The 27,457-nt window shown below is 44.3% G+C and overlaps 1 protein-coding gene across 1 annotated transcript in view; it reads left to right on the top strand.

The window, feature by feature from the left end:
• LOC146079839 (uncharacterized) overlaps positions 1-27,457 on the top strand; it is a 285,668-nt gene that overhangs the window by 220,562 nt on the left and 37,649 nt on the right. The window contains exon 13 of the mRNA XM_083186476.1: positions 4,086-4,279. Within this exon, the coding sequence (XP_083042602.1) occupies positions 4,086-4,279 (194 nt within the window). The remainder of the gene's footprint in view (positions 1-4,085; positions 4,280-27,457) is intronic.

Below are 27,457 nucleotides of genomic sequence, written 5' to 3'. Positions count from 1 at the left end.
CTGACTTATATTGGTCACCACTGCACTCCACCTGACTAGCAAAAAAAGGGGCACATGCATGGGGTGGTTTGGCAAGCAGCTACTATAAGGAGGGGGTAAATCCCTAAAGGGTTAAAGTATAAAGAAAAGAAAAGTAGCGCTAGTATACCAATGAGTAATTAAATGATAACATTTTATTATGCACTTGAAATAAAATCATACTAGTTAAAAACAACAATGTGAGGCCACTGGCATCTGTAAATGCTGATAAATGAAGAGCATCCGTTCCTATTATAATATCGGGGATTCTTGAAAAAATATGTACAGTCTCTGTTGAGCCCTCTGTATAGAGATGGTATAGATACCAATGACATCCACCTGGGGAATTGATCCAATTTTAGGATGACATTGCAGCTGTCTCCTCCAGGGTGGTGGTAGGTAGAACAGAGTCTCACTTGTTGGTAATAAGATGACTGTGAATAGTCCCCACATCTGCGACTAGTCCGAATGCAATAAAGTGCAAGATGGCAGTGGCAGGATGATGGGCCTCAAACTCCTTACACGTTTCATTGTCATACAGGACAGCTTTTTCAAAGGTATGTACTCATTGGTATACTAACGCTACTTTTCTTTTTACACCACTGCGCTCCACCTGACTTATATAGGTCACCACTGTGCTCCGCCTAATTTATATAGGTCACCACTGCGCTCCGCCTGATTTATATAGGTCACCACTGAGCTCCGCCTGATTTATATAGGTCACCACTGCACATTGCCTGATTTATATAGGTTGCCACTGTGCTCCGCCTAATTTATATAGGTCACCACTGCGCTCCGCCTGATTTATATAGGTCACCACTGAGCTCCGCCTCATTTATATAGGTCACCACTGCACATTGCCTGATTTATATAGGTTGCCACTGTGCTCCGCCTGATTTATATAGGTCTCCACTGTGCTCTGCCTGTCTTATATAGGTCACCACTGCACTCTGCCTGATTTATATTGGTCGCCACTGCACTCCGCCTGATATTATGTAGGTCGCCACTGTATTCTGCCTGCTTTATATAGGTCACCACTGCGCTCTGCCTGATTTATATAGGTCACCACTGTGCTCTGCCTGAATAATATAGGTCACCAATGTGCTCTGCCTGAATAATATAGGTCGTCACTGCACTCCGCCTGATTTATATTGGTCGCCACTGCACTCCGCCTGATATTATATAGGTTACCACTGCATTCTGCCTGCTTTATATAGGTCACCACTGCGCTCTGCCTGATTTATATAGGTCACCACTGTGCTCTGCCTGAATAATATAGGTCACCACTGTGCTCTGCCTGAATAATATAGGTCACCAATGTGCTCTGCCTGAATAATATAGGTCGTCACTGCACTCCGCCTGATTTTTATAGGTCACCACTGCGCTTCGCCTGATTTACATAGGTCACCACTGCGCTCCGCCTGACACATAGGTCACCACTGTGCTCCACCTGCTTTATATAGGTCGTCACTGCGCTCCCCCTGATTTATTTAGGTCACCACTGCGCTCCGCCTGACTTATATGGGTCGCCACAGTGATCCACCTGATTTATATTGGTCACCACTGCACTCTGCCTGAATGATATATGTCACAACTGTGCTCCGCCTGATTTATATAGGTCGCCACTGCACTCCCCCTCAGTTATATAGGTCACCACTGCGCTCCGCCTCATTTATATAGGTCACCACTGCGCTCCGCCTGAATAGTATGTCACAACTGTGCTCCGCCTGATTTATATAGGTCGCCACTGCGCTCCCCCTCATTTATATAGGTCACCACTGCGCTCCGCCTCATTTATATAGGTCACCACTGCGCTCCGCCTGACATATAGGTCACCACTGTGCTCCACCTGATTTATATAGGTCGCCACTGTGCTCTGCATCATTTATATAGGTCGTCACTGCGCTCCGTCTGATTTATTTAGGTCAACACTGCGCTCCACCTGACTTATATGGGTCGCCACTGTGCTCCACCTGATTTATATAGGTCACCACTGCACTCTGCCTTAATAATATATGTCACAACTGCGCTCCGCCTTATTTATATAGGTCGCCACTGTGCTCAGCCTGAATAATATAGGTCAACACTGCACTCTGCCTCATTTATATAGGTCGCCACTGCGCTCCCCCTCATTTATTTAGGTCACCCCTGCGCTCCGCCTCATTTATATAGGTCACCACTGCGCTCGGCCTGACTTATATAGGTCACCACTGCACTATGCCTGATTTATATAGGTCGTCACTGCGCTCCGCCTGATTTATACAGGTCACCACTACGCTCCGCCTGATTTATATAGGTCGCCACTGCGCTCCCCCTCATTTATATAGGTCACCACTGTGCTCCGCCTGAATAATCTGGGTCACCACTGCACTCTGCCTGGTTTATATAGGTCACCACTGCTCTCCGCCTCATTTATATAGGTCGCCACTGCGCTCTGCCTGACTTATATAGGTCACCACTGCACTACGCCTTATTTATATAGGTCGTCACTGCGATCCCCCTCATTTATATAGGTCACCACTGCGCTCCGCCTCATTTATATAGGTCACCACTGCGCTCTGCCTGGTTTATATAGGTCACCACTGCTCTCCGCCTCATTTATATAGGTCGCCACTGCGCTCTGCCTGACTTATATAGGTCACCACTGCACTACGCCTTATTTATATAGGTCGTCACTGCGCTCCTCCCTCATTTATATAGGTCACCACTGCGCTCCGCCTCATTTATATAGGTCACCACTGCGCTCTGCCTGACTTATATAGGTCACCACTGCACTACGCCTGATTTATTTAGGTCACCACTGCGCTCCGCCTGATTTATATAGGTCGTCACTGCGCTCCGCCTGATTTATACAGGTCACCACTACGCTCCACATGATTTATATAGGTCACCACTGCGCTCCGCCTGATTTATATAGGTCACCACTGCGCTCCGCCTGATTTATATAGGTCGTCCCTGCGCTCCGGCTGATTTATATAGGTCATCACTGTGCTCCGCCTGATTTATATAGGTCGCCACTGCGCTCCGCCTCATTTATGAGGTCACCACTGTGCTCCGCCTGATTTATTTAGGTCACCACTGCACTCCACATGATTTATATAGGTCACCACTGCACTCTGCCTGATTTATATAGGTCGCCACTGCGCTCCACATGATTTATATAGATCGCCACTGCGCTCCGCCTGATTTATATAGGTCACCACTGCGCTCCTCCTGATTTATATAGGTCACCACTGCGATCCACCTGATTTATATAGGTCACCACTGCGCTCCGCCTGATTTATATAGGTCACCACTGCGCTCCGCCTGATTTATATAGGTCGCCACTGCGCTCCGCCTGATTTATATAGGTCACCACTGCGCTCCGCCTGATTTATATAGGTCACCACTGCGCTCCGCCTGATTTATATAGGTCTCCACTGCGCTCCGCCTGATTTATATAGGTCGCCACTGCGCTCCGCCTGATTTATATAGGTCGCCACTGCGCTCCGCCTGATTTATATAGGTCGCCACTGCGCTCCGCCTGATTTATATAGGTCTCCACTGCGCTCCGCCTGATTTATATAGGTCGCCACTGCGCTCCGCCTGATTTATATAGGTCTCCACTGCGATCCACCTGATTTATATAGGTCGCCACTGCGCTCCACCTGATTTATATAGGTCGCCACTGCGCTCCGCCTCATCTATGTGTTATTGTAATTAAGGAGCAATTTAAGCCTAATTTCTAAGCGATGTGACATAAAGCGCGGATCGCTCCGTATGTATGCCCTATAGCGATAGCACTGTCTGTCCTGCTCTGCACAGATCGCCCAGCACACATTGTGGGTGCATTGTTTGTGTGCCGCGATGTGTGCTTTAAGCACCTTGCTCAGCACAGGTGCGGCGTCGCCCCCTATGTATGGGGTTTTGTCTCTGTCCTCGCTGGCATTGCTGTGCTGTATCTTACATATGTCTGACCTTCTCATTCACTTCTGTCATCGTTGTGTTCTGTCTGATGTCTTTATTGTTCTGGCTTTGGTCTGATAACTGCGCCATCTTTAATTTTATCTGTTTCTCCATTACTTTAGGTTTAAATCACCTTTCACATCTTGTCTTGGATCAGACCAAAGTCAGCGATAATGGAATGAGCCATTTCCTGATGAATGCTTGTTATTCATTAACCCACCTGAGTATCAATCAGACAGCTGTTACTGAGTGCACACTCAGCCTGCTAGTGCACCGGACCCCTAATCTGAGAATGCTAAGTGTGAAACACACCCAGGTGAGGGCATCCTCCGATATATCATGGAAATGTTTCCTTATGAGTGGCCATATATAATATAAAGCTCCATTTGTTTTGTGCAGGTTTCAGTCCTTCTCCAATGGTAGGGTACTGCCAGGAAAGCTGTATTTATTTAGGTCCTCTCCATACAGGAGGGTCAGGCCTGTGCTTAGTTCTGTTTCTGTATCTCAGACACTGCTAACCCATCAGGCAGGACCAACGCTGAGCTGAGCATTATAGGAATGGTGATTCATCTCCTGCACTAGGCTTTGGTGCTGGGAGTAACACCACACATGTGGGTGGTGGGATCAGTGGTGTAACTGTAAATTTTGCTCCCCCCAGCCAAAATCGTTTCTGGCGCCCGCCCCCCTCCCCATAAAGCCCCTTACACTATAAACCACACATCTTAATGCCCCTTACATTATATGCCACACACAGTAATGCCCCTTACACTTTACGCCACACACCATAATGCCCCTTACACATTATGCCACACACGTAATGCCACTTAGGTTAGGCTGCGGTGGTGGGTGGGGGGGTCATTAGGGTTCTGCATTAGGTTGAGGGTAAATCTGTGTGTGTGTGTGTGTGTAGGAGGGGTTATTAGGGTTAATTTACCAGGGGGAAGGCTAGGCTCTGCAGGGGGGTTGCTAGGATTATACACTAGGGACAGGGTTAGGGTATCAGTGATAGGTGCTATAGAGATATGTGAGAGAAGTAAGAATACACAACAGACCTATTTGCAGCACTCTATTTCAGACCGACAGGGGGAAATTTACTAAAGGGAATTTGTAAAGAAATAGGTGTATTTTGTATCCAGAAATACACTTATTTTTGACATTTACTATCCCGAAAATACGGCAATTCGTATCCGTATTGATGTGCTATCAATACGAATACGAATTGCTGTATTTTCGGGATAGTAAATGTCAAAAATAAGTTTATTTCTGGATACAAATACACCTATTTTTTTTACAAATTTCCTCCCCCACAGTATCAGGTGGTGTGCCCCCTTCTCCTCAATTTACTGAATGAATTTCATCTGTCTCCTCCTTAGGGCTGGGCACCACATGCTGTCGCTGGCCCAGTCTTCCTCCTAATCAAGGCCCTTATGCCTGAGCTCTGTTTCATTTTATAAAACTCTGTACGAACTGCCTCTCCCTCCGGCATCTCCCTCTGCCTCCGTACCGCCGCTGCCATTGCGCAGCTCCCACTACTCACCCGGGTCACCCCTGCACAGGGGCGGATCCAGAAGAAAATGAAAGGGGAAGGGGGGGAAGCGGGCAGTGGCAAAAAGTATATTTGTGGGCACATTCGGTGTGCATGCTCCCCAGGGGCGGATTGGGGACTAAAAGTGGCCCTGGAAATTTCCTTGAAGTGGCCTCATGTAGGCGGCAACAAATAAATAATAGGTGGAGTCAGAATAACAGTAGGCGGCATTACTACATCACTATACTTCGAGACATCAGTGACAGGCAAGACTAAAGCATCAATAGTGTCTTGAACTATACAGCACACATGGCAGCACCCCTTGACTGATTTGGCACACTTAACAGCACCCCTGCAGGAAGAAAAAATAAATAAATATATATAATATATAATAATATATATATATATCGATTCCAACAACCTGCACCCACGGACTTGCTTCAGCAAAAAAAGACTCATACCAAACAGGCTCTTGTGGACAAGACAATGTGGACAAGAGCCTGTTTGGTATGAGTCTTTTTTGCTGAAGCAAGTCCGTGGGTGCAGGTTGTTGGAATCGATATTTAAACACTGTTTCCTAGCACCACGGCAGTTACTATTGAAGGAGGGTGCCGGTCTGCTGGATTGTATATATGTATATATATATGTATATATATATATATATATATGTGTGTATATATATATATATATATATATATATATATATATATGAAAAAGAAAGGGTATAGAAGTGCGCTGAGAGAAGTTTCACCAAGAGTAATTACACAAAATAGTTGTAGGTACAGGGGGTTAGCTAGCGCTCAGTTACCTTATGAACGGAGGGGCTGCAAAGTATTTGAGCTGTCCAAGCTCACAAGAATACAGTAATAGAGATGGGGTATACAATGCGCTCACCTCCTAACAAGCTTCTGTCGATGCACAGAAGATTGCTCTTTGTGGTGTAAATCAATGATAAATGGCACCAATATCAGGATGTGATGTAAACGATGGCAATAATAATAATAATGGGTCTGCAAGGTAATGTAAAAGCACAAATGCTTTATTGAACAATCAGGATAATAAAGTGTGAGTCCAGGTCCCACTGGTGTGGGTTCTTAGTCACTGAAGGGGAGGACAGAGGAATGGCAGCACAGAGAGGGGGGGTTGTGCTGGTCTGTAACTGTGCGGGGTGTGAGGGTCCGCAACTGCAGACGGGAGGGAGAGTCAAATAATGAAGAAACGTGGCACAGGGGGTGGTGCGAGGGGCTGGCGTCCCGTCCCCCCGCAGTGCACCTCTCACCTGTGTCTGTGTGGTCGTCACGGACGGTCCCGCTGCGTTTCCAGATTGTGTCCTAGCCGGAGCACTGACAGCGTGTGAGCTGTGCTGTGTGCCCAGCTCTGCAGTGATGACGTAGTACGCGACTTCTGGGTCCCGGCGCCTTGTTGCCAGGGCGACCCCAGCCGCGTTCAGTTACGTCCTAGTGCAGGCTCTACTCCCAGCCGGGAGGAGACTTGTAGGTGGTGGGTGTCTGAATGCGAATGACCAACGCGTTTCAACCGCTGTGCGGTCTTCTTCAAGGATATTGAGCATGGGGTGGTGTCCATTTCTTATGAGAAAAAATGTCCCGCCCTCTGCTCAGATTGGCTGTGTGCACTGGTGGGAGTGCTCATTGCTGGACTACGTCATTCCAGCCTCTCATGTGTTGTACATTATGTTGCTATCATACAGTGCCTGGTGTGTAAACACACTGCATTTAGGATGGCGCTGTGAGTGTCAAATTTACAAGGTGATGTGTTCAGTTTATTTCTGAATCATAATTGGAGTAACTGGTCTGTCTCCCAGGCTAGTGAGGGGAATAAATTCATTACCCCAGTGTGCCATTGTTAAATTCAATATTGAGGCCCATAGGGTGTAATGTTTTAAGGGTAAACATCCAGTATAGTTCTCTTCTATTTAAGACGTCAGTGTGGTCACCCCCTCTCCAATTCATGTCGGGGGCTTCAATGGCGGTAAAGACTAGTCCCTTGGGGTTATATTGGTGTGTCTCTTTAAAGTGCATTGATACACTATGCTTGGCGTAACCCATTCTGATATTTCGAATGTGCTCATAGATTCTAATTTTTAGGGGCCTTGTGGTTCTACCGACATACTCTAATCCACAAGGACACCTCAGGAGATATTTGACCCCTTTACTTTCACATGACATTTGTTGTTTATGTCTGAATGTTTGGTTGATGGTGGTAGAGGTCCATGTAGGTGAGTTTTTCGTGGTGGGAGTGGCTAGATTTTTACATCCAGCACAACGTCCACACTGGAAAAAACCTTTTTTATCAGTAAGTGTTGTTTGTCTGGTTTCTTTCGGCTTTATGTGATTTTTGACAAGCTTCTGTCTGAGGTCTGGAGCCTTCCTGAATATCAATCTGGGCATGTCTGGTAGAATGTCTTTAGGTTGGTGGTCCTGTTTAAGTATGTGCCAATGTCTTCCTAATATGCTCTTGAGTTGGTCAGAGGATTGGTTGTATTGTGTAATGAAAGAGACTTCCTGTGTGATTTCTGTGTCAGTCGGGTATTTGTTTGTCAATGTGGTGGCTCGGTCCATGGCACTTACTTTTTTTAGACAAAGCATATAACGACGTAAGTGCCATGGACCGAGTCACCACATTGACAAACAAATACCCGACTGACACAGAAATCACACAGGAAGTCTCTTTCATTACACAATACAACCAATCCTCTGACCAACTCAAGAGCATATTAGGCAGACATTGGCACATACTTAAACAGGACCACCAACTTAAAGACATTCTACCAGACAGGCCCAGATTGATATTCAGGAAGGCTCCAGACCTCAGACAGAAGCTTGTCAAAAATCACATAAAGCCGAAAGAAACCAGACAAACCACACTTACTGATAAAAAAGGTTTTTTCCAGTGTGGACGTTGTGCTGGATGTAAAAATCTAGCCACTCCCACCACGAAAAACTCACCTACATGGACCTCTACCACCATCAACCAAACATTCAGACATAAACAACAAATGTCATGTGAAAGTAAAGGGGTCATATATCTCCTGAGGTGTCCTTGTGGATTAGAGTATGTCGGTAGAACCACAAGGCCCCTAAAAATTAGAATCTATGAGCACATTCGAAATATCAGAATGGGTTACGCCAAGCATAGTGTATCAATGCACTTTAAAGAGACACACCAATCTAACCCCAAGGGACTAGTCTTTACCGCCATTGAAGCCCCCGACATGAATTGGAGAGGGGGTGACCACACTGACGTCTTAAATAGAAGAGAACTATACTGGATGTTTACCCTTAAAACATTACACCCTATGGGCCTCAATATTGAATTTAACAATGGCACACTGGGGTAATGAATTTATTCCCCTCACTAGCCTGGGAGACAGACCAGTTACTCCAATTATGATTCAGAAATAAACTGAACACATCACCTTGTAAATTTGACACTCACAGCGCCATCCTAAATGCAGTGTGTTTACACACCAGGCACTGTATGATAGCAACATAATGTACAACACATGAGAGGCTGGAATGACGTAGTCCAGCAATGAGCACTCCCACCAGTGCACACAGCCAATCTGAGCAGAGGGCGGGACATTTTTTCTCATAAGAAATGGACACCACCCCATGCTCAATATCCTTGAAGATGACCGCACAGCGGTTGAAACGCGTTGGACATTCGCATTCAGACACCCACCACCTACAAGTCTCCTCCCGGCTGGGAGTAGAGCCTGCACTAGGACGTAACTGAACGCGGCTGGGGTCGCCCTGGCAACCAGGCGCCGGGACCCAGAAGTCGCGTACTACGTCATCACTGCAGAGCCGGGCACACAGCACAGCTCACACGCTGTCAGTGCTCCGGCTAGGACACAATCTGGAAACGCCGCGGGACCGTCCGTGACGACCACACAGACACAGGTGAGAGGTGCACTGCGGGGGGACGGGACGCCAGCCCCTCGCACCACCCCCTGTGCCACGTTTCTTCATTATTTGACTCTCCCTCCCGTCTGCAGTTGCGGACCCTCACACCCCGCACAGTTACAGACCAGCACAACCCCCCCTCTCTGTGCTGCCATTCCTCTGTCCTCCCCTTCAGTGACTAAGAACCCACACCAGTGGGACCTGGACTCACACTTTATTATCCTGATTGTTCAATAAAGCATTTGTGCTTTTACATTACCTTGCAGACCCATTATTATTATTATTGCCATCGTTTACATCACATCCTGATATTGGTGCCATTTATCATTGATTTACACCACAAAGAGCAATCTTCTGTGCATCGACAGAAGCTTGTTAGGAGGTGAGCGCATTGTATACCCCATCTCTATAAGAGTAATTACACATCAGTATAAAATTTATTTTGTATAACAATAAAAAAAACGATGGTATTTCATACAAGGTTTTCACATTGAATGGTCCTGTGCTTGATACCGCTTAGAGCCAATTTTCCTGAAATCACCCTACGCGTTTCGTCCCTTACGGGACTTCCTCAGGGGTATTGGGGTATCAGTATGTTACTAGTATTTCATATGGTATGGACCCAAGGTGGGTAAAACCAACGGATTAGTAAAACCGGTAATCCAATGTACAGTCAGAACATCGTATTCTCATATAAATATATATCCATTTCCAACGGATGCATTTTTTACAGAGTTGACCTTCTGTGATCAGAAACGTCTGTGTGTTCAGTCAGAAGGCACACATGGCGGCACCCCTGGACTCATACGGCACCCCTGGACTCATACACTGTCTGGACTGATACAGCACACATGACAGAACCAGTCAGACACAAAGAGAAATATGTTTAGGGATGCCGAAGAGCCAACATCATGTGGATCCATACATTTATACACCACCACCCTCATACATACATTTATACACTGCCACCCTCATACATGCATACATTTATACACCGCTACCATCATACATGCATACATTTACGCCACCTTCATACATACATACATACATACATACATACATACATTTATATACCACCTCCCTCATACATGCATACACCGCCACCCTCATACATACATTTATACACCGCCACCCTCATACATACATTTATACACCACCACCCTCATACATACATTTATACACCGCCACCCTCATACATGCATACATTTATACACCGCTACCATCATGCATGCATACATTTATACACCACCACCCTCATACATACATTTATACACCATCGCCCTCATACATACATTTATACACCGCCACCCTCATACATACATTTATACACCGCCACCCTCATACATACATTTATACACCGCCACCCTCATACATACATTTATACACCGCCGCCCTCATACATACATTTATACACTGCCGCCCTCATACGTACATTTATACACCGCCGCCCTCATACGTACATAATACACCACCGCCCTCATACATACATTTATACACCGCCACCCTCATACATACATTTATACACCATCGCCCTCATACATACATTTATACACCATCGCCCTCATACATACATTTATACACCGCCACCCTCATACATACATTTATACACCGCCACCCTCATACATACATTTATACACCACCACCCTCATACATACATTTATACACCACCACCCTCATACATACATACATTTATACACCGCCACCCTCATACATACATTTATACACCGCCGCCCTCATACATACATTTATATACCGCCGCCCTCGTACGTACATTTATACACCGCCACCCTCATACGTACATTTATACACCGCCGCCCTCATACGTACATAATACACCACCGCCCTCATACATACATTTATACACCGCCACCCTCATACATACATTTATACACCATCGCCCTCATACATACATTTATACACCATCGCCCTCATACATACATTTATACACCGCCACCCTCATACATACATTTATACACCGCCACCCTCATACATACATTTATACACCACCACCCTCATACATACATTTATACACCACCACCCTCATACATACATACATTTATACACCGCCACCCTCATACATACATTTATACACCGCCGCCCTCATACATACATTTATATACCGCCGCCCTCATACATACATACATACATACATACATACACCACCACCCTCATACATGCATACATTTATACACCGCCACCCTCATACATACATTTATACACCATCGCCCTCATACATACATTTATACACTGCCACCCTCATACGTACATTTATACACCGCCACCCTCATACATACATTTATACACTGCCACCCTCATACATACATTTATACACCGCCACCCTCATACATACATTTATACACTGCCACCCTCATACGTACATTTATACACCGCCACCCTCATACATGCATTTATACACCGCCGCCCTCATACATACATTTATACACCGCCGCCCTCATACATACATTTATACACCGCCACCCTCATACATACATTTATACACTGCCACCCTCATACGTACATTTATACACCGCTACCATCATGCATGCATACATTTACGCCACCTTCATACATACATACATACATACATTTATACACCGCCACCCTCATACATACATACATACATTTATATACCACCACCTTCATACATGCATACATTTATACACTGCCACCCTCATACATACATTTATACACTGCCGCCCTCATACGTACATTTATACACCGCCACCCTCATACGTACATTTATACACCGCCACCCTCATACATACATTTATACACCGCCACCCTCATACATGCATACATTTATACACTGCCGCCCTCATACATACATTTATACACTGCCGCCCTCATACATACATTTATACACCGCCACCCTCATACGTACATTTATACACCGCCACCCTCATACATACATTTATACACCACCACCCTCATACATACATTTATACACCACCACCCTCATACATACATACATTTATACACCGCCACCCTCATACATACATTTATACACCGCCGCCCTCATACATACATTTATACACCGCCGCCCTCATACATACATTTATATACCGCCGCCCTCATACATACATACATACATACATACATACACCACCACCCTCATACATGCATACATTTATACACCGCCACCCTCATACATCCATTTATACACCATCGCCCTCATACATACATTTATACACTGCCACCCTCATACGTACATTTATACACCGCCACCCTCATACATACATTTATACACTGCCACCCTCATACGTACATTTATACACCGCCACCCTCATACATGCATTTATACACCGCCGCCCTCATACATACATTTATACACCGCCGCCCTCATACATACATTTATACACCGCCACCCTCATACATACATTTATACACTGCCACCCTCATACATACATTTATACACCGCCGCCCTCATACATACATTTATACACCGCCACCCTCATACATACATTTATACACCGCCGCCCTCATACATACATTTATACACTGCCACCCTCATACATACATTTATACACCGCCACCCTCATACATACATTTATACACTGCCACCCTCATACATACATTTATACACTGCCGCCCTCATACGTACATTTATACACCGCCACCCTCATACATACATTTATACACCGCCACCCTCATACATACATTTATACACTGCCGCCCTCATACATACATTATACACCGCCACCCTCATACATACATTATACACCACCACCCTCATACATACATTTATACACCATCGCCCTCATACATACATTTATACACCATCGCCCTCATACATACATTTATACACCGCCACCCTCATACATACATTTATACACCGCCACCCTCATACATACATTTATACACCACCAACCTCATACATACATTTATACACCATCGCCCTCATACATACATTTATACACCGCTACCATCATGCATGCATACATTTACGCCACCTTCATACATACATACATACATACATACATTTATATACCACCACCTTCATACATGCATACATTTATACACCGCCGCCCTCATACATACATTTATACACCGCCACCCTCATACATACATTTATACACCGCCACCCTCATACATACATTTATACACTGCCGCCCTCATACGTACATTTATACACCGCCACCCTCATACGTACATTTATACACCGCCACCCTCATACATACATTTATACACTGCCGCCCTCATACGTACATTTATACACTGCCACCCTCATACATACATTTATACACTGCCGCCCTCATACATACATTATACACCTCCACCCTCATACATACATTTATACACCACCACCCTCATACATACATTTATACACCATCGCCCTCATACATACATTTATACACCATCGCCCTCATACATACATTTATACACCGCCACCCTCATACATACATTTATACACCGCCACCCTCATACATACATTTATACACCACCAACCTCATACATACATTTATACACCATCGCCCTCATACATACATTTATACACCATCGCCCTCATACATACATTTATACACCGCCGCCCTCATACATGCATACATTTATACACCGCCACCCTCATACATACATTTATACACCATCGCCCTTATACATACATTTATACACCGCCACCCTCATACGTACATTTATACACCGCCACCCTCATACGTACATTTATACACCGCCACCCTCATACGTACATAATACACCGCCGCCCTCATACATACATTTATACACCACCACCCTCATACATACATTTATACACCGCCACCCTCATACATACATTTATACACCATCGCCCTCATACATACATTTATACACCACCACCCTCATACATACATTTATACACCACCACCCTCATACATAAATTTATACACCATCGCCCTCATACATACATTTATACACCGCCGCCCTCATACATACATTTATACACCATCGCCCTCATACATACATTTATACACCACCACCCTCATACATACATTTATACACCACCACCCTCATACATACATTTATACACCACCACCCTCATACATACATTTATACACCGCCGCCCTCATACATACATTTATACACCGCCACCCTCATACATACATTTATACACCATCGCCCTCATACATACATTTATACACCATCGCCCTCATACGTACATTTATACACCGCCACCCTCATACATACATAATACACCACCACCCTCATACATACATTTATACACCACCACCCTCATACATACATTTATACACCGCCACCCTCATACATACATTTATACACCGCCACCCTCATACATACATTTATACACCATCGCCCTCATACATACATTTATACACCATCGCCCTCATACGTACATTTATACACCATCGCCCTCATACATACATTTATACACCATCGCCCTCATACATACATTTATACACCACCACCCTCATACATACATTTATACACCACCACCCTCATACATACATTTATACACCACCACCCTCATACATACATTTATACACCACCGCCCTCATACATACATTTATACACCGCCACCCTCATACATACATTTATACACCATCGCCCTCATACATACATTTATACACCATCGCCCTCATACGTACATTTATACACCGCCACCCTCATACATACATAATACACCACCACCCTCATACATACATTTATACACCACCACCCTCATACGTACATTTATACACCGCCACCCTCATACATACATAATACACCACCACCCTCATACATACATTTATACACCACCACCCTCATACATACATTTATACACCGCCACCCTCATACATACATTTATACACCGCCACCCTCATACATGCATACATTTATACACCGCTACCATCATGCATGCATACATTTACGCCACCTTCATACATACATACATACATACATACATACATACATACATTTATATACCACCACCTTCATACATTTATACACTGCCGCCCTCATACATACATTTATACACCGCCACCCTCATACATACATTTATACACCGCCACCCTCATACGTACATTTATACACCGCCACCCTCATACATACATTTATACACCGCCACCCTCATACATACATAATACACCGCCGCCCTCATACATACATTTATACACTGCCACCCTTATGTAATAAAGTAGATCTTCGTTTACAAGAGCGCCAGTTGGAGAGAAATCATTCGGACCATCTCAGGTGCCGGTCCTCCTAAAGTCCCGTCACCACACACAGGCCTCCACGGAGGAGGTTAGACTAGGAGTTTTACTCTCATCCTCCACAGCCGGTGATTCCACTATCCTCGTCACGCTTGTTACTCCTCAGAATAAAATCAAACTTAAAGCCTTGTTGGATTCCGGAGCGGCTGGGAACTTCATCTCCTCTAAATTACGTCTCCGTTATCTCTTCCTGTACAGCCCCTGGATCAATCATTATACCTCACGGCAGTTGACTGCAGCCGAATTCTTTTTTTTTTTTTTTTTTGAGTCTTTATTTAAATTTTCAATATCATATCAAAAACAGACAATTCATCCCATACATAAAGAAAACGTATTCTGTATACAGATATATAAAAATATACAAATCACATATAACAACACAAATAAACACATAAACATACTCCCCACTACACTGACAAGTTCACAGCTCTGAGTACCTTGCTCCAAATTTACTCACTTACTACCTTCCTTACATAAACAGTACGAATACTAAGAACCGCCTTCTACCTTACCACCCTAGCTCATCCGGCTCTGCCCTCCAGCCTTGCTTCCTCGTACCTTCCGTTTTCACTACAATCTCTTGGGCTACTCCTACATCCCCTCCCTAGGTGTGAGGGGCCACTGGACTCCAGCACCCAATACCACAACAGACGACAACAACAACAACAAAAAAAGAAGTGATTGATAGATAATATATATGTGTATAATTAAATACATGCCACTAACTGCTTGTTTGTATCTATGATAACCAGGATTTCAATCTTGTGCATGATTACTGTGTCCACTTTTATCATCTCTAAATATATAAACATCTAAGAAAAAAATTGACATGCAAAAAAAAAAAAAAAACCAGTAAAGAGACAAATAAGTGCCTCATAAAACTTGTCTCATTTTACAAAAAATAAATAAAAATAAAAAGACAACAAAAAAAAATTATATTCAAGCCTGTGTACTAAATCCACTGCTGTGCCTAATTCTATACTTTCGGGTTATCCACTCAACCCTATTACGTGCAAGGCTCTATCCTTAGCCCTATAAACCAATAAATATTTCTAACTTCTTTGTGCTTAATTATTTTAACCTAATACTGTTACTTGCTTTGTAATACGCTGATCGGTTCCAGTATCCCCATATCCTATGATATTTCTGAATCGAGCCCCGGGATGCATATACAAATTTCTCATGTTCGCTAGTAAAGTTTATGAAATTGATCCATTCAGCCAACTCCGGGCCTTTGGAGGACATCCACTGATGGGCAATTATCACTTTTGCTAAGGCAGATAGATTCTTCGCCAACTGCTTCACGTCCCGGGTAATTTCCACCTCCTCCCATATCCCCAAGACCAGGTTAAGTTTATTCAGGGTTCCCCTGGGGATGCCTGCTTTCTCAATAGTTTTAATTATCCCATCCCAGAACCGGCTAATGTTCTTACAGCTCCACAATAAATGTCTAAATGTGGCCTCTCCTTCACCACACTTTGGACACCTATCGGATGCCGAACCAGCATATTTTTTCATCCTTACTGGGGTTATATAGGTCCTATGCAGAATATTGAATTGTACCTGCTGTAGCCGCATGGAGTTAGTCGCAAATTTGGGGCCCGCCAATGCCAACCCCCACCTAGTCTTGTCAAGCTGAGAGATATCCTCCATCCATTTTACCCGTAGAGCCCCCCAGCTCCTCATTTTGTACATAGGAATATAGAAAGCGGTACATCTTAGACAGCCGTTTGCCCCTCCCCAGTTGTTTAATAAATTTCTTGCAGGGGGCTTCCTCCAGTACCCTCAGTTCACCCTTGCTATATTGGGCCATAGCACTTCTTACTTGTAAATATCTATAGAATAATTCCTTCGGTAGGTTGAACTCAACTTGTAACTGAGTAAAGGACTTTAACATCCCATCTTGATACCATTGGCCTATAGAGCTAATTTCAAAAAAATTCCACATCCTCCCTCCCTGTTGTTCCTTTAGTTCCTTCAGTGTGTGGAGGGAAAAAATAGCAGTATCCGGATCGAGATGATCATATTTTGTTAACTTACAAGTCCACCTCCAAACCTTAACGTCTTGACTGATAATTGGAGGAAGGTCCCGACGGAGCCCCCTCACAAACAATCTCTGGAGAGGAGTAACTTCTGGATCCGCATACTCCATAAGTTTCCGCAGTTCCCATGTGACCTCCCCCAGCCTAACCCAGGAGCAAATATGGACCATTTGGGCAGCCATATAGTAAACTTTAAAGTCTGGTAGAGCCAGACCACCCTTTTCCCTGTCTCTACACAGAATGTCCTGCCTGACTCTGGGCTGCTTATCCCGCCAAATAAATGAGGACGAGGCTATTTATCTTCCTGAAGTAATCATCTTTAATAAAGACTGGAGAATGTTGGACGATGTATAAAAACTTAACCAGATTAACCAGCCCAATTTGGGAGGTCGGGAATCGAATGCCTTGTTCGCATCAAATGATGCGAGCACTGCAGCCGATCTTCCTTGCTCTTCACTTTGGAGGTAGGAATAGGCCCTTTGCAGATTAATCATTGTAGATTTTCCTGCTATAAAGCCCATCTGGTCGGGGTGAACTATTTGATCTATTACTTTCTTCAATCTATTTGCTAGTATTTTGGCATATCTTTTGGCATCAGATGATATTAGTGATATGGGCCTGAATGAATCAACCCGAGTCGGGTCTTTACCACTCTTCGGGATCACAATTATTGCGGCCTCTGACATCGAAGGGGGTACACTCTCCTCCAAATTTCTAAGTTAGTCATCTTAGCTTCCAATTCATTTGCCCTTTTGCGATTTGTCTGCTTAAGGAAAGCAATTTTCTCTTATATAGGCTTTGAAAGCATCCCACACATAAATATTTAATGTTGAGCCTTTATTCCTATCAAAAAAACTCTTCTATCATGCCCTCTATTTCTTCCTGTTCCCCCATTTGTGCCAACCAATATGACTGTAATTTCCAGTATCGAAAACCCGTCTGAATCTCTAGGTCGATCTGAATAAACACCAGGGAATGATCCGAGATCCCACGGGCTTTATATTCCACCTGTATGTGCAAAAAGGTGGTGTGTGATTTATCTAGTGCGCCTCTATACCAGCAGCCCAAGAAAGGGTTCCCAGTCAGTTCAATCAGCCGACACAGTGTGGCAGGTGGACGTGGTCTCTACTAAACACCTATACTTTTGCCGGGACGGAATTACAAATATCTCCGCAGAATCTTATTCTTGGACAGAGCTACAGAAATTCATATCAGTTAACAGCAGCATCAAAAATCCCTCTCCGCAAATATCCTGGACCGGGACGTAGCTGCAAGATCTTTATCTGCCAAATTGACATCAGTGCACAGATCCCCCTTCACACTGAAAGCCGGTCCCACGGCTGCAGCAACTGTCGGGGAGCCTGATAACACTTCTGTCTACACAGACGCTTCTGTCTACACAGACACTTTGGATTACAAACAAGCCCGGATATAAGGAGGTTTTAAAAACATCCTCCACTCCCTGCATACACACGGGACGATTCTGACTTGGTACAATCTACTTGAATTTTTATGTGAGTGAAAAAAAAATTTCTTCTTTTTTCAATCTTTTTATACATGTATTTTTTAATAAATTTCTACCATTGAGATAGTGGCTTTTGCAACATCTTACTCCAAGCGCCTGAGTTATATGGTTCCCTAACCCCCTATCCTTTTATATTCCACCTGACTGATCTTGTTAAGAACTTTCTCAGAAACCAGAATCATATCAATTCTTGAGAACACTTTATGGGACGAGGAGTAACAGGAGAACTGTTGGAGGTCTGGATTCCTTAACCTCCAAGGGTCCTTCCAGCCTATCTCCTCTATGAAATCTGCGAACCTATTTCTTTCATTAGCAATTTCTTTTTCAGACCTGTTCCATCTATCTAGGCGGGGCAGAAGTACCTTGTTAAAATCTCCAAGACAGATTACCAGACTATCTGGATATGTAGCTGCAAATTCAACCACCGCTTTTATGACATCATAAGAAAACAGGGGTGGAATATACACTGTAAGTATGCAGAAACGTATATGATCTATAGCACATTCCAAAAAGATAAATCTACTCCCTACGTCTATCTTCAATGAACCCACTTCAAAAACCAAAGACTTCCTGATCAACATTGAAACTCCCCTAGAGGTTGAAGAAAAGGGGGCATGATAGATATGTCCAATCCAGGGACGTTTCAAAGAAGCTAAACGTTCCCCATACAAGTGGGTCTCTTGCAAACAAATGATATCGGCATCCATGCTCTTACACTGCTTAAGAACTAGTGCTCTTTTCACCCTGCAATTCAGGCCTCTAACATTCCAGGTTAATAATCTAACCATGAATGCTGCACATAATGGTAAAATGAATATTTACATTTAACCAGAGCTCTTCCGGGCGATGGGCCTGCAAACAATTAGTGGCTCTTATTGCTGAGTTTTTCAGTCTTATCAAGTATGTACTGTGAATCAATCTGGTCATAAGCTTACTGTGAACAAACATAAACACACACACAAATATACACCCCCCTCCCTCCACCCCCTCCCTGTATAGCCTAATCCCCTAGGCATACCTACTTCCCTGTCCCCCCTCAACAAATATCCCCCCTTTACACTATAACCAACTAAGTTGACTCTTGGGGCAATAAACAAATGGCCACCAAAGAGGCCTACCCCCACCCTCCCCCGTGTTCCCACCGCCTGCTTACACATAATTTATTATATCTTAATGACTTAAATTCTCCCCCATGTTTTCCGCCCAAGCATAATTTCCCCCATATCGAAAAAACCACTGGACATATAAGCAGAAAACAAGCAATCAAAAAATGTCCTTTTTTTAAGGCAGACTAGTTGGATGAAACCTGTTTTCTACCCGGATAAGTGCCATCTTACCATCTCGCTGCCTCCACTGGAGTGAAAAAAAACCTTTTAGCACCATCCGCCACTATTCTGAGTTTGGACGGATAGAGCATAGAATATTTCAAATCAAGCTCCCTAAGGCGAATTTTAATGTCCTTAAATTTTGCTCGATCCTTCTGCACCTCTAACGGAAAGTCTGGAAAGGCCGAGATTCTCCTGCCATTATAGGCAAGGTTCGACTTATCCCTAGCCAACCTCAACACACAGTCCCGATCTTTGAAATTTAAAAATGTGGCTATCAAGGTCCGTGGTGGTCCACCAGGAGGGGGAGCCTGACCTGGAATGCGATGGTCTCTCTCAACTACAAGTTTGGAGTTTCTGCTACGGTCTTATTGGTGGCCTACCATTCGAACTGATGTAGCCAACTTTGTCTCTTCCTGTATTAAATGTGCACAGCATAAAACTCCATGTACTTCTCCAGCCAGAGCTCTCTTGCCTCTTCCAGTGCCCACGGAACCCTGCACCCATTTGTTCATGGACTTCATATCTGAATTGCATCATTCAAAGGGACATTCTGTTATTTGAGTGGTGGTTGATAGGTTTTCAAAAATGGTCCATTTCTACCCTCTAAAAACTCTCCCATCAGCACCAGTCCTTGCGCAACTCTTCAACAATACCATCTTCAAGCTCCACGGTCTCCCCAATGAGATTGTTTCCGATAGAGGAGTACAATTCATAGTCAGATTCTGGAAATCATTATGTTCTGCTGTTCAGGTGAAACTCACTGCTTACCATCCTCAAACCAACGGTCAAACTGAGTGTGTCAACCAAGATCTGGAAGCCTTCATTCGTCTTTTCGTAGCTTCTTCACAAGATGACTTACTACCCTGGGCAGAGTTTGCTCATAACAATTCCTATCACTCCTCTTCAGGAACAACTTTTCACCACCTTTGGCAAACATCCCAGAGCTCCACAATTCACGAGTTTACCAACAGCTGAGATACCGGCAGTAACTTCTTCCTTGCACCATTTTTCCAAAATCTGGTCTCAGGTCCACAAGGCTCTTCTTAAAGCTTCTGTTCGTTACAAAAGATTTGCCTGATAGGAGGAGAAAGGGCAGTTCCTAATCGAAAGGTAGTTTGTCAACTCGGAACCTACCACTACAACTTACATCAATGAAGTTGGCCCCACGTTTTATAGGACCATATCCGATAATCCAGGTCATCAATCCTGTGGCTTATCGCTTGAGACCCCATCCTCCATGAAAATCTCATATTCTTTTCATATTTCTCTGTTGAAACAGTTGAGGCTAAATATGTATCAGAGATGGGTACGTAGTAGTAGTAGTAGTAGTAGTAGTAGTAGTAGTAGTAGTAGTAGTAATTTGTTTATTTGTAAGGTGCCACAAAGTGTCCGCAGCGCCGTACATAGCAAACAAAGAAACAAATGACAAGGTAACGTGCAGGGTGTGTTGATAAAATACAGCATAAATAGGGGTATAGCTGGTAGAACTAAAATCAGCAACAGTTCTGAAGTAGTTGTCGAAATTGTCGAGGAGACTGAAGATGAAGTAAAGGAAGGGAAGAACAGTTCAGGAGCACTGGTGAGGTAAAGAGGTAGGGTGAGTATGTGAGGAAGGAGGGCCCTACTTAGAAGAAGAAAAAAGAAGGGTGGAACCGCGCTTACCTAAACAACATGCAACAGGTGTTGGTAAAAGTGAACAAGTATTTAATATGAATAAAAATAAAGATGTAAAATTGATGGATCACATATCCAATAAAAACATCAATACCTCAATGAGTTTATGTGAGAGTATGCATAGTCACCCACAGTAGTACTGTACAGTCCTGAGTCTGTTCCTAGGTTGCCTCTGTATTCAAGTCCCGATAATGGTTGCCGTGATGGGAGAGATGGAATCTCCAATCCAGGGAGCTCCTGCTGTTAGTGGGTGCTCTACCTGGGGTGATGTTGTCGAGAGCCAGGGAGCGCCGGATGTTGTTGGTGCTCTATCTGGTGGTGGGGAGTAATTTCCCAGAGTTACAGGCTGCGGGATAGATTTCAGAGGCTGGTCCGGTCACAGGATTCAGATTGGATAGACAGGTAAGATGTGGGAGTCTTAGGTCTCTTCCACCGATGCGTTTCGCTGTTCAGCTTTATCAAGGTGATGCTTAGGGTATCTTGGGGCAGTGTTTTATACCCTCTCTATTAGGGATAACAATTACCACCTGTTGCATGTAAATTAATGTGAGCTAATCTCGCGAACATATTCAACATCCGTTGCTATCATTAAGAATAGGAGACAAAACTATATCCAATGATAACCTTTTTGTTGTAAAACGAGTGTTATAAAAGGCAAAAATACTAATTTAATATTTTACAAACACAGGACCCGTTTCCGGATATCCGGCTACCTTATTTCCGGGTCAGGTGAACCGCACATGCGTTCCACCGATGCTCGGCATTATAACTTCTATTGTGGACTGCTATGCCCTTAAACAAAATGGTGGATAGAGTACTTCCGGGTTTCGTGTGACGGGATTAATACAGAATATTAAAACAGGATCATCTCTTAGTAGACGTCATTCCCCCCAAACCACTATTTGTGTTCAGAAAAAACAAATCCATCAAAAGTTCCCTGGCCCCGAGTTTTCTTAAACCGGTTGCACCTACATTAGAGGGAGAAGGCTCCAACACATGGCTTGGGTGTCAACCTAAAGGCTACTTCAGGTGCGGTGCATCGATATGCACAACCTGTGAATACATTGAACACAAGGGTTGTCACTCTATAGAAGACAAAGAGTACCAATGTCAAAATTGACCATTATCGGGACTTGAATACAGAGGCAACCTAGGAACAGACTCAGGACTGTACAGTACTACTGTGGGTGACTATGCATACTCTCACATAAACGCATTGTGGTATCGATGTTTTTATTGGATATGTGATCCATCAATTTTACATCTTTATTTTTATTCATATTAAATACTTGTTCAATTTTACCAACACCTGTTGCATGTTGTTTAGGTAAGCTCGGTTCCACCCTTCTTTTTTCTTGTTGTATATTGTTTGGGACTGATATCCCACTTTGGAAACCGCTGCTTCGGCTTAACATACTCCTTCCAGGCGCTCTCTAAGGTCACATTGGTGGCCTAACCTTTCTCCATTACCCTACTCAGAAGAGTTAACAGACTAAAAGGAGGTGGCACAGATAACTGAAAAACAGAGAGCGCAGTGGTGACAGTATAAAAAGTTATTTATTAATAACACATAGATAAATCTATATTAAATATAATAATTCATTAAGCACTGACATCTGTTGGGCACGTTCATTTAAAAAACTTTAGAGACAGTAGGCCTTATTCTAGTCCACTCTTTCTGACAAAATCCTTCTTAGATGGACAAAACCATGTGCACTGCAGGGGGGCAGATGTAACATGTGCAGCGAGAATTAGATTTGGGTGAGTTATTTTGTTTCTGTGCAGGGTAAATACTGGCTGCTTTATGTTTACACTGCAATTTAGATCTCACTTTGAAGTAAAACCCCACCCAAATCTAATTCTCTCTGCACATTTTATATCTGTCCCACCTGCAGTGCACATGGTTTGTCCATCTAAGAAGGATTTTGTCAGAAAGAGTGAACTAGAATAACCCCCAGTGTTTCTTTCTGTATAAAAGGAGGTGGGTGGATGAACGAAAAACAGTAGGAATGGATGGAGGGGTGGGGTAGGAAGAGTGGAAGAGGTTAGGAGGAGGAGCGATAGGCTAGTCGGAAGAAGTGGGTTTTGAGGGAGCTCCGCTTGAAGGAGGTAAGGGAATCAGAAAGCCTGATGGGTGGCGGGAGGTTGTTCCAGTGCAGGGGGGGGGCGGCGCAAGAGAAGTCTTGGACACAGGCATGGGATTAGGTGAGAGGTCAGGCTGCCGGTCGGCGATGGAGCGAAGAAGGTAGGAGGGAGTATGGATAGAGATGAGTGAAGAGAGGTAAGGAGCGGTGGAGGAGGAGAGAGCCTTGTAGGTGAGGAGTTTAAAGAGAACTCAGAAAGGAATGGGGAGCCAGTAAAGAGATAGACAGAGGGGGGAGGCGGTGGGAGAGGAAGATGAGACTAGCAGCGACGTTAAGAATGGATTGGAGAGGGGCGAGGCGGGCAAGAGGTAGCCCGGAGAGAAGGATGTTGCAGTAGTCAAGGCAGGAGATGACAAGAGAGTGAATGAGAATTTTGGTTGCGTCAGTGGAGGGGAATGGTCTGATGCGCGAGATGTTGTGGAGGTGAAAGCGGCAATACTGTGATAGAGCACAAATGTGGGGGCTGAAAGAGAGGGAGGAGTCAATGATGACACCGAGGCAGTGCGTTTGGTCGGTGGAGGTGATCTCGGTTTCACCAATGCTGATGGAGATAGTGGGAGAAGAGGGGATATTCGGGGGATGAAAGATTAGAAGTTCAGTTTTAGCCATGTTGAGTTTCAGGAAGCATTGGGTCATCCAGGCTGAGATGGCCGTGAGGCATTCGGAGACCTTGGACAGGAGTGATGGGGATAGGTCGGGGGAGGAGAGATAGATTAGGATATCATCATCATAAAGGTGGTAATGGAAGCCGTAGGAGCAGATGAGGGTGCCCAGAGAGGTGATTTAGAGGGAGAGACGAGGAGGGGGGCAAAGGACTGACCCTTGGGGTCAGTCCTTGGCCCTCCAACCATCAATACAGAAAGAGACACTGATTTCGAGGTCAAGAGAATTCTGTACTGTAGTTATCGCAATGCTCGTCGACAGTTCTTGGTTGCATGGTCGGGTTATGGTCCTGAAAAGAACTCCTGGTTAGAGGATACTGATCTACATGCTTCAAAACTTCTTAAACTATTCTTTCGCAGAAATCCACTTAAAAAACGTAAGTGTCCGGAGGCCACCCAGAAAGGAGGGGGTACTGTCACACACCACCGTGCGGCGACAGGGCGGGCACAGTACTCACCTGTCCCTGTCTGCTGCTGGCTGGCATTTGTCTGGTGGAGTCTTTGGTCAGGCTGGTGGCAGCAGGTCATGGCGGCTCAGGATGCTGGCTATGAAACGCTTGTTGGAGGCATGGCAGCCTGACCGTGTGTTGGTAGGTGCTGGGAGGCCGGTGCCACCATCTTGGAAAAGGCCAAAACAGTGATTGGCCAGGTCTGGGTCTTTCCCTCTGCCTCTGTTCAGGGGGCCCAACCCCTTTGCCATAAAGGGGATCTGCCTAGGGCTATCCTGAGTCAGTGCAGAGTCTCTTGGGCGGACACAGCTCTGGGAAGATCCTGACTCCTGCTAGTGCCTCTGCTCACTGTGTCCTGTCAGTCAGTAGTCCCTGCTGGCCTCTGACCTCAGCTCAGCCTCTTCCTGGTATCCGGTCCATTGATCCACCTCCATTCCCAGGGAGCCACTGGACCATCACGGTACCCTCCGGTTCTACCTCCTGATCCTATCTTCAATCGTCCAATCTTCAATCGTCCAATCAGTCTTCAAACACCAATTCCTATATTTATGCAAAGACTTGTTTCTCAGGTCTTTCCAAGGCTATTGCAAAGACTTATTATTTATGATTTGTTACTGCTTATCAAAGAAGTATTTGATTCAAGTTCATGTCATTTATATATTAGTTCTTTCATTAAACCTGCTCATTTTACACTTACATCTTCTGGTCTATCATCCATTCCTGTGCACCACACGATACCATCTAATCCACCACCTGTGACACTGCCAATAACCGTTTGTCACTTCAAGAGTTTTTGGGGTCGCATTATCATTAGATAAGAAGATTTGGAGCCGCCTACTATCTGTGTCCTCAAATCTGCCATTAGGCACAACTTAAATAATATTTTTTTATATATATGTGACGTGGGGCAGCCAAATCCCCCCCTTGAAAAAATCCCTACCCCTGGGGATTAACTCATTTTTGCAGCCTACTGTCACTCAGGTCCATATACCTGAGATGATTACATGCAGTAAATGATACATAAACGTGTGGTTCCAATTGATTTATTTAGAAAATAGTGCTTAACATTAAAATATATAACCACACAACAAAACCAACATTATATAAATTCTAATTTTCATTGCGCCCAATTCTTTTTAAGCAGTTCCTAATAAAAGTGAAGTTTTAAATTAATTCCATTATACACAATTAAAATTATTGTTTAACAAAAGAGTGCGCCCACAAAGCGTTTACTGTCCTTGGTTTGCCTCTTTGCAAACACAAGAAAATCCCACTTTCACTTCAAGAGTTGTAAGATACTGTACTGACTATTGGCTACATTTTCTACTTAGTCATCATCCCAGGGCATAGGGTACGAATCATAGCAAGAAACTTGATTTCATTTATGGAAGTCATTACAGAATCTTAAAGCACCTGAAGGCTTAGGTACTAGGACTGCCTGCTTTGCCTCGGGTTTGTGATATGGCCTTTTGTTTAATGATGTTGTGGAGTCACAACATCATGTTGGATGATCTGCATCTTTCCCAGAATGGGTTTCCCAAAACCTTTCTAGCATATTTCCCAGAATGGCACAAAACACATCTTGATACAGTGCTATGCCACCAAATTCACCAGTTCTTGTTTCTGTCCAGGGGTAAGTGACTTCAATGGGCACCTGGCATTCTAGAACATTTTTTTGCTGCTAAAGAGGGCTGACTGGCCCACCTCTATGATCTCATAAGGGTCCCGCCATTGTACATACATCTTACTTGCTGTGGTGGGCACAAGCACTAGCAACTTGTCTCCTGGTTCAAGGAACCGGTTGACTGCGGTGATGTCATAACTTTGTTTCTGACATTGTTGATCCCTTTCCATATGTTCATTCTGGTGCGATCTGCTTTAGACGGCTGTACAATTGGGACACAAACTGAACGACGTTAGGATCCTGACAAGGTTGTTGTTCCCATCCTTTTAGATCTTTTAATAGATCTAGAATCCCTCTGGGCTGTCTCCCATAGAGGAGCTCAACGGAACTAAACCCAGTAGAGGATTGGG

Source organism: Crinia signifera, chromosome 5 (genome assembly GCF_055691185.1).
Source record: "Crinia signifera chromosome 5, ASM5569118v1, whole genome shotgun sequence".
In the NCBI taxonomy this organism is placed as follows: domain Eukaryota; kingdom Metazoa; phylum Chordata; class Amphibia; order Anura; family Myobatrachidae; genus Crinia; species Crinia signifera.
Note: the sequence above shows the minus strand (reverse complement) of the source record. Positions and strands in the feature narration are given on the sequence as shown.